Below are 10,060 nucleotides of genomic sequence, written 5' to 3' on the forward strand. Positions count from 1 at the left end.
GAGATATGACAGATAATGTGTGCAATGTTTTGGAGGGGTTTACAGTGCACACTTCCTCATGACAGGTTTTAACTTACTTCTTGTCAATATCTAACATTCAATTTGTCTGGATCAGAAGAATGCTTTGGAATTTTATTTTACCCTCACTCACCTATAGCACGTGTTGACTCTCCGCCATTTTGTGTGCCCCTTTAAGGAGAAGACTAACCTGGTCGACCTGCAGTTCCTGTTCTTTCCTGGTGATGCTGCTGGCAATCATTATGGGGAATTTTTTGATAAAATTCCCCTTGTCCTAGAAAGATTTAAACAGTTATCAAAACTTTTGGCCATGTAATGTATCACATTATTTGTTGGGTTTGGTAACGTTGTACTGACGTGTCTTGCAAATCAGTTACAAAAAAAAGTGTAGCCACACTCATCTTCGTCATCTGCTTCCTATTGGAGGTACTGTATGCAGAGCCAGCTCTAGGGCCATGTTCCAATATTGTTAAAAGCATCCTTCCTTCTTTGAGGTAAACTAATTTTAGGATTGACTGTGTGTTACTGTCCCACTGGCTCTCCTCTAGATACTGATAGTACCGCATGCCTTCGTCTGTCTGCGTCTGTTACAAGGGAGGCAACCGTCCAATAAGCAGTACAAGCGCCTAGAAGTACTCCTGTCAGACTCGCCCTCCTAGGCCAACCACTAGCCCCACCCCAATGCAGTCATTGGCCTGAGCTAGCATCAGCCTCCCCTCCCATTTGACAATATTATTCCCCCGGCCAGAGTTCCTGGGATCTGAGCCAAATGAGCAAACTCTGGAGTATGTTTCACACATTTTAATTTAACAGTAATGTGAAGTACAATACTGTGCCACTGGTAGCAGCCAGCAATATTAGACTATAAACGTAAAATAACCTTGTCAGGTTGCATTCATTTGTGAGAATTGAGAAACTTTAAATGTTTAGTAAAGAGCAAATTTGATCCCATAAATAAAGATTTGTTCAATAGGGGACTCCGATGGACTTGGTACAACAAATGTGTATGAGAATATACAATGTATCACTGTGGTGAAATCCATATAAATTTTAAACTGTCTCATGGTCAAGTTGAGATATGAAGGACAAGCAGTGGATTATTTTACAAATCAATTTTATTCAATCAATATTTACAGGCCTTTTTTTTTGTTCTCACTCAGAGCTTCACAAACCATGTTGATCACCTGCCTCCCCCCGCTAGTTGGGTTGGTGCAGACAGACTTTCAGGAATCCCTTACAGTATCCAGGGTTTAACCTTTAGCATATTCAGTTTACACAACCAAAACCTCCTCCCTAATATGACATCAGGTAAAAACTTAAGTCAGTGGGGAAGCAATGTAACCGAACACTCCAGATGAATGGTTCATAGTAAAGTGACTACCAGTGTCCATTTTGCACATTTCTATCTGAAGCAGTAACATGGCTGCTATAGAGGGCCCTGGACTCCACTGGGTTCTTTGGAGTAGCGTAATGATATTCCTCCATTCAAATACCATGGCATACTGAAGGGGCCATAGGCTAACCACCTGGCAGACTTGGACTGACTCAGATTCCTTTCATTCCAAACATACATTTGTTGAACACATCGGTGCAGCATTATCAGTTTTGAAAGTAGGTGCTAACTCAGGTATTATTATGAACATCACCTTTTTTTTGCACTCAATCCCTCCCTAAGATTGTAATGTCAAAGACTGTCTATCATCAGCACCTGAGTTACTACTTCAGTGAAGTACATTAGAAGAAATGAACACAGTTGACAGTAGATATGGAGGGGCAGTAAAGGGTACAGCAGTACATTTATTTCCCATGACCCCCCCCCCCCGTCCTGACTGCACCTCCTCTACAGTCGAGTTTGAACTAACTGATATTAACAGAATAATTTAATGGGGGTTGATTAAAATACTGCTCTGACATCACTAGTCTCATACAAAAATACAGAAAATATTAAACAAAAAGGACCAAAATCCACAATTTGATCTCGATTTGTCTTGTACTGTTTTATTTAAATATTTTAAATAGAAATCAGGACAGATGCCAGAAAAAGCTAAATTTAAAAAAAGACAACCGTAAACAGAAGTTATCAGAACTCAACTTCCACACATCACCCTCCATTGAAAACTAATGGCAATGTACAGATTTGATCATCAATAATCAAAATATAAGTGGAACATTGACAACAAAAAACATGAGATGAGGGCTGTGGAGTAAGGGGGAATTGAATGGTATCTCTAGCATTATTGCTGGGTGAAGCTGGTAATAGGTATAGTGCCTTCAAAAAGTATTCACACCCCTTGACTTTTCCCCACATTTTGTTGTGTTAGAAGCTACATTTAAAATTTAGATTTGCCACTGGCCTACATACAGACAATACCCCATAATGTCAAATAGGAATTATGTTATGTAATAATGAAAAGCTGAAATGTTGAGTCAGTCAATAAGTATTCAACCCCTTTAAGGTAGGCCTAAATAAGTTCAGGAGTAGAAATTTGCTAAACAACTCACATAAGTTGCATGGACTCACTGTGTGCAATAAGTGTTTAACATGATATTTGAATGACTACCTCATCTCTGTACCCCACAAACAATTATCTGTGAGGTCTCCGCAGTCGATCAGTGAATTTCAAACACAGATTCAACCAAAGACCAAGGTTTTCCAATGCCTTGCAAAGAATGCTACCCATTGGTAGATGGGTAAAAAAAAAAGCAGACATTGAATATCCCTTTGAGCATGGTGAAGTTAATTACACTTCGGATGGTGTATCAATACACCCAGTCTCTACAAAAAGACTGACAGCCTTCCTAACTCAGTTGCCAGAGAGGAAGGAAACCGCTCAGGAATTTCACCATGATGCCAATTGTGACTTTAAAACAGTTACTGAGTATAATGGCTGTGATAGGAGAAAATTGAGGATGGATCAACAACACTGTAGTTACCCCACAATACTAACCTAATTGAGAGTGAAAAGGAAACCTGTACAGAATTTTTAAAAACAATTAATACTTTTTATTCAGGACAAAGTTATGTTTGGAAAAATCCAATACATTATTGAGTAGCATTCCCCACATTTTCAAGCATTGTGGTGGCTGCATCATACTATGGTATGCTTGTAATGGTTAACGTCTGGGGAGTTTCATAGGATAACAACAACAAAAAATGTATGGAATGGAGCTAAGTACAGGCAAAATCCCAGAGGAAAACCTGGTTGTCTGCTTTCCACCAGACAGAGATTAATTCACCTTTCAGCAGGACAATAACCTAAAATATAAGGACAAATCTACGCTGGAGTTGCTTACCAAGAAGACAGTGAATGCTCCCGAGTGGCCAAGTTACAATTGAAATCTACTTGAAAATCTATGACAAGAGCTGAAAATGGTTGTCTAGCAATGACCGAGCATGAAGAATTTTGAAAATAATTAAATGGGCAAATGTTGCACAACCCAGGTGCAGAAAGCTTTTAGAGACTTACGCAAAAAGACAGCTGTAATCGCTGCCAAAGGTGCTTCCACAAAGTATTGACTCAGGGGTATGAATACTGATGAAAATTAGATATTTCATTCAATACTTATGAAATGACATGTTTTCACTGTCATTATCGGGTATCATGTATAGACAGAAATGTGGAATAAGTCAGGTGGTATGAATACTTTTGAAGGCACTGTACTACCATCCCTCATTTTGCTTTGCTTCGGTCACTACTCTTCTGTTAAGCATCCTCTGCTCTCAGTATTTCCATATGGAAGTGTCCATGGCTGATGACCAAATTAGCCACAGAAGCAATAGCCCCATAGGTTTCCCATGACGAGAGAAGGAGAGGACTCCTTGGACAACGTGGGTGTAGGGTGGGGTACTTAAAGGGATCATCACAGTAGGCAGAAGATGTCCTTTATCACAGTGTTAAACAGTGGGGGTGGGATGGAGAGGGGGAGAAAGCATGCTTCCTACAGAGCCTCTAATCCATCCCACACATTACCAGTGGGAGCCATGAGAGGGGAGGACATTTGCATTCCGATTCACAGCTGATTCCATACCATGGAATAGAAGGAAATGGTTTTTAAAACCCTGTGATACCCCCTGGAGCCCAGACATTTCATCTTCCTCTCCATCTCTCCCGATAGCAGGATTGCCCCTCTTCCACTTATCTGTTTTGGCAGAAGCCTTGAGTGCCGTCGGGGCCTGCTGGTTGGCGGACAGCATGACTGTTTGACCGGTCCTCTGGAGGTGTGGTAGAATTTGTACGCCCTGGTCTGGAGGTAGGGAGAAGGCCAAGAACAGATAGTCAACTACAAAAATAGGCTTTAGTTAATAGTTGGGCTTCCAAGCTGCTTTTTTATTTGCACAAAAGAAATCTATTGTAAATTGAGCAGATACAATAACGATCTATTAGAAAGTTGTGACAAGATTCCCAGACTTTGTTTACAGAATCATAGAGATTATGGTGTCTGTTCCAAACATGTACAGGTATACACACAGTACACTTGGGATTAAGAGCTGTAACATAGTAGATGTGCAGTGGACACAACGTTGCCCAGCACTGTCCAGTGGTAACAGGTGTAGGTGTGTGTTATTTATTTACCGGTCTGTGTTGGGCTTTTCCTGAGGCGACTCTTCAGGGCTGGCACTGCCCAGTATTCTCTTCCTGGCCTCAGCGTACTCCGCCTCCCGCTGGGCCAGGGACTTGACCTGTGGCAAGGGCCGGTTCTGGCCCTGGGGCGACCCTAACGACCCGTTACTGGAGGGCCGCTTCAGAATGCGGATCTGGGGCGGGGGCGCAGCGTGTGGGGAGTCGTCCTGGATCACGACGCCCGTCTTCAATGGCGACTGTGTAGTGTTGTTACTGGACACTCTGGGAGCAAAACAACAAACTAGTAAAAATGCTGGGAAGCAGATGTTTTGAGTAATGAGGTTATGAATTGCACATGCCATTAATTAATTGACTATATTCCAAAAGTCCTGTTCATTATTAGAAATGTTTTCTCTATGACTTGTTTAATAATAATAAATGCCATTTAGCAGTTGTTTGATTAATGAGTAATGTGTGAGTGAGTGCCTAGTGTGTCTCCCGAAGGCCAACATTGTTTCAGAACTGAGCACTTTACTCACTTCTCTTTCTGGCTGATCCTAAGCTTTCCTTCTATTCTTCTGTCCATTTCCTGCATTTAAGAGGACAGAACAGAACGATCGGTCATTAAAATGTACATTTCATACAGCATGAAAAATTCTAACATTAAGCCAAATGCAACTTAAAAGGGGTAGCCTGGGAGAGCAATGTAGAAAGGGGGAATGGAGGGTGGCTGCAAACCACGGAGGGCTGGATTCAATTTCAAAGTTATTTATACACTGGCAGTAAAACCATAGCAAGGCTGAAATATAGGATCGCTAGTAGCTGGTAAATTGACGTTGAAGATGGAAACCTGATTGACACCATGATTTGTTTTCAAGATGCAAATATTACCGCTAGCTATCGGTACACATAAATCGGTATAAATGTTTATGAAATATGCATTAATTCATAAATGCACAGACAACTAACGTTATCCAGCTATACAAGACATCTGGATTTTAAAGTGAAGCTACCTAAAGCGTTTCAACAAGCTATTTTGAACATTCAGGGCAATCTTCCATCACATCAGGTCCAAGTACAGCTTTGGCTTGCTTTTCAGTTGTGGTAACGTCATGCCAGTTATTAGCTAACGACGTTACTGGCTAGTTCAAACAAACCGGCGTTAGCTAACGTAATTTCATTAGCTAGCTAACTAGTAGCGTTATTTTTTGTAACTGGTAGCGTTATCTGGCTGGCTAACGGTGCTAGCCTAACATGAACATACCAGTATCTGGCTAGCTAACGTTAACTGATTGGCTAACGACGTGGCGTTAAATAGCTACGGTAGCTAGCTAACGTTAGCTAGCTGGCAACCCGTTGCCAATCGGTCAAAAATACTACATCTGTGGTGGTTGCTGACTGAATGGCTAGAAGTTTTGGTTAGCTAGCTAACTATGCTGGTTGTCGGCGCGAAGAAGAGGCTAGCTAAATGTTGTAGCTGGTTCGACTGGGCCATCATTGCATTTCCTGTGTCAGTTCCCTGGCTCGAATTTAATATTAGCCAGTTAGCTGTGTCTAAAAATATCTGTCCCACTTCGTCTTTCATTTCTGGCATTGCTTGCTAACTTTACTAGCTATCAATGTTAGCCAGCTAACTTAAACTAGTTCAGCGAACGTTGGTCATACGGACTTCCTAAAAATGTGTCAAGTGACCCTTTCCTCAGCAAAAAAAAAAGCCAATGCATACGAACTCCCACAGATCTCCATTGTAGCATATTCTTACCCCACTGTCCGCTACTTAATCACAACTTTGGGAAACTTCATCATCCATGTTGCATTCTTTCAGACACGCTGAAGAGTTTCGTTCATGGGCACGCCAGATCCGCCCCTTATCCTACTCGCTGACATCACTTGGTTTTACGAACCAACACAGCCAGCGCAACGCGTAGACAGGTTTGTGTTCCTTGAAATGACGTTTCACAGTTGCCATGCATCTCCCTCTGCTTTTTTTTGCGTGTAAATTATTTTTTATTAAGCAGTAACATGCAAAACACAAGACACAGAACAGCCAGAGGGATTACACAAATAAATAAGGAAGATAAGAAAAAAAAATCAAATCCACATTATATTAAATCAAATACAGACATGTAGCGAATACATCTTTTTTTAACATTTAGTTTTGTATACGTTTTAATTATTCTAAATAGTTTTCAAAATCAGATGAAAAAGTAAGAAGATTTTTCTTCATAAATGTTGATTTCTGTAAGAAAATGTGTCCTAATAAAATAAAGGGATTTATGACATACTGACGTTCAATTGTGGAATCATTGTAAAATAATATGTCAAATTTAGATATTTCAATGTTTGTATGCATTTTGTTGTGAAGATATCGTTTTACATCAGTCCAGGACACCTCACCATGTAAACAATTACAGAATAAGTGTTCAATAGATTTCGTTTCTAGTTTTTTTAAAAGGATTCACTGGTAACGTCAGGTATATATTTTTAAATGAGGGTGGGGATGTCAAAATCACTAAAACCTATCCAAATCTGGATCGTCACTAGCGATGGACATTGAGTATTTTCTGTGAGCCGGATCATTTGGTTTCGTTCAACTAAAAGAGCCACTCATTTGGCTCTCAAACGGCTCTTCGTTCAGTAAGGTTTATAAATGGAAAAACCATGAAAAATAGTCAATCTCTAATATAAAGCCCAAAACGTTGCTTAACGTTATGTCAGATAGTGAAATGTGAGTTCAAATACATGCTTACCATACCCAATTATTAGATGGCCTACAATATACACTGCTCAAAAAATAAAGGGACCACTTAAACAACACAATGTAACTCCAAGTCAATCACACTTCTGTGAAATCAAACTGTCCACTTAGGAAGAAACACTGATTGACAATACATTTCACATGCTGTTGTGCAAATGGGATATTCAACAGGTGGAAATGATAGGCAATTAGCAAGACACCCCCAATAAAGGAGTGGTTCTGCAGGTGGGGACCACAGACCACTTCTCAGTTCCTATGCTTCCTGGCTGATGTTTTGGTCACTTTTGAATGCTGGCGGTGCTTTCACTCTAGTGGTAGCATGAGACGGAGTCCACAACCCACACAAGTGGCTCAGGTAGTGCAGCTCATCCAGGATGGCACATAAATGCGAGCTGTGGCAAGAAGGTTTGCTGTGTCTGTCAGCGTAGTGTCCAGAGCATGGAGGCGCTACCAGGAGACAGGCCAGTACATCAGGAGACGTGGAGGAGGCCGTAGGAGGGCAACAACCCAGCAGCAGGACCGTTACCTCCGCCTTTGTGCAAGGAGGAGAACTGCCAGAGCCCTGCAAAATGACCTCCAGCAGGCCACAAATGTGCATGTGTCTGATCAAATGGTCAGAAACAGACTCCATGAGGGTGGAATGAGGGCCCGGCATCCACAGGTGGGGGTTGTGCTTACAACCCAACACTGTGCAGGATGTTTGGCATTTGCCAGAGAACACCAAGATTGGCAAATTCGCCACTGGCGCCCTGTGCTCTTCACAGATGAAAGCAGGTTCACACTGAGCACGTGACAGGCGTGACAGAGTCTGGAAACGCCGTGGAGAACGTTCTGCTGCCTGCAACATTCTCCAGCATGACCGGTTTGGCGGTGGGTCAGTCATGGTGTGGGGTGGCATTTCTTTGGGGGGGCGTGCAGCCCTCCATGTGCTCGCCAGAGGTAGCCTGACTGCCATTAGGTACCAAGATGAGATCCTCACACCCCTTGTCAGACCATATGCTGGTGTGGTTGGCCCTGGGTTCCTCCTAATGCCAGACAATGCTAGACCTCATGTGGCTGGAGTGTGTCAGCAGTTCCTGCAAGGGGAAGGCATTGATGCTATGGACTGGGCCGCTCGTTCCCCAGACCTGAATCCAATTGAGCACATCTGGGACATCATGTCTCACTCCATCCACCACAGACTGTCCAGGAGTTTTAGTCCAGGTCTGGGAGGAGTGGGAGGAGATCCCTCAGGAGACCATCCGCCACCTCATCAGGAGCATGCCCAGGCGTTGTAGGGAGGTGTCATGTTTTGTCTTATATTGTCTTGTCATTATGCTTTCCCTTCTGTTCGTTTCCCCCTGCTGGTCTTATTAGGTTCGTTCCCTTTTTCTATCCCTCTCTCTCTCCCTCCCTCTCTCTCCTCTCTCTATCGTTCCGTTCCTGCTCCCAGCTGTTCCTCATTCTCCTACTCACTCATTTAGTCTTTCCACACCTGTTCCCTATCTTGTCCTCTGATTAGAGTCCCTATTTCTCCCCTTGTTTTCCGTTTCTGTCCTGTCGGATCCTTGTATATTGTTCGCCGTGCTGTGTCTTTGTCTCGCCCTGTCGTGTCTTGTTTCCCTCAGATGCTGCGTGTGAGCAGGTGTCTGAGTCTGCTACGGTCGGTGCCTTCCCGAGGCAACCTACAGTTTATGGTCGAGTCTCCAGTCTGTCCTCGTCACTACGAGTGGAATTAGTTTTTTATGTTTTGTTTTCTGCTCCGATTTGTCTAGGAGTATTGCCTATTTCCTTTACTGGAATAAAGACTCTGTTTTCGCCAAGTCGCTTTTGGGTCCTCATTCACCTGCATAACAGGAGGTCATACAGGCACGTGGAGACCATACACACTACTGAGGCTCATTTTGACTTGTTTTAAGGACATTACATCAAAGTTGGATCAGCCTGTAGTGTAGTTTTCCACTTCAATTTTGAGTGTGACTCCATATCCAGATCTCCATGGGTTGATAAATTTGATTTCCATTGATAATTTTTGTGTGATTTTGTTGTCAGCACATTCAACTATGTAAAGAAAAAAGTAGTTAATAAGAATATTGAATTCATTCAGATCTAGGATGTGTTATTTTAGTGTTCCCTTTATTTTTTTGAGCAGTGCATAATAACCATGTAAATATATTCATTTTGATTATGTTGACCCTACCGAACATAGAAATACGGAGAGTTCTCTGTCTCTGAACATCTGATTCAATCTTATCTAGTAAAGGAAACTAGTTGATTTTATCGTCCACCTCCAAATTGCATGGTATCCATACAACCAGGTATTACATATGTCTCTTTGTCCAGTTCCACTGAAATCTACTTTTCAAGCTTGACAAGTCATAATTAGAAATGGGCATTATTTCAGGTTTCTCCCAATTAATTTTGAATTCTGATACAGCACCTTATGTGTCCAAGAGTTGCAAAATAAATGACTGACAATGTTCTTGTTCAGATAAATACAGTAAAATGTAACCTGCATACAATGATATCACATTGTTCTCCACCAAACTCTATATGAGTACTAATTATTGAAGCTAGGGGTTCTATGGCCAGAGCAAATCAATAACTGGACAGAGAGCATCCCTGTCTGTCTTCAAACACAGTCAATTAAAGAAATGTTTACAATAAAAAGGTAAATTCTTGAATATGAATTGTGGGTATGAGAGTGTTAATAAGAGTATTTTCTTTTAGTTGGATGTTTATC

General features: G+C 41.8%; 1 protein-coding gene across 2 annotated transcripts; it reads right to left on the bottom strand.

Moving 5' to 3' along the window:
- Positions 1-3,328: 3,328 nt before the first annotated feature.
- Positions 3,329-6,496, bottom strand: LOC124032005 (SUZ domain-containing protein 1-like). 2 transcript variants are annotated; one of them, XM_046343935.1, is made up of 4 exons: positions 6,343-6,496; positions 5,120-5,169; positions 4,593-4,862; positions 3,329-4,263 (listed from the first exon to the last, which is right to left on the bottom strand). In XM_046343935.1, exons 2-4 carry the CDS (start codon positions 5,164-5,166, stop codon positions 4,155-4,157), a joined length of 426 nt encoding a protein of 141 aa, XP_046199891.1. In that variant the 5' UTR covers positions 5,167-5,169; positions 6,343-6,496; the 3' UTR covers positions 3,329-4,154. The 2 variants fall into 2 exon arrangements, with proteins under 2 accessions (XP_046199891.1, XP_046199892.1); XM_046343936.1 differs by lacking the exon at positions 6,343-6,496 and adding an exon at positions 5,594-6,188.
- Between the last annotated feature and the right edge of the window lie 3,564 nt (positions 6,497-10,060).

This window comes from Oncorhynchus gorbuscha, linkage group LG03 (genome assembly GCF_021184085.1).
Source record: "Oncorhynchus gorbuscha isolate QuinsamMale2020 ecotype Even-year linkage group LG03, OgorEven_v1.0, whole genome shotgun sequence".
Taxonomy (NCBI): domain Eukaryota; kingdom Metazoa; phylum Chordata; class Actinopteri; order Salmoniformes; family Salmonidae; genus Oncorhynchus; species Oncorhynchus gorbuscha.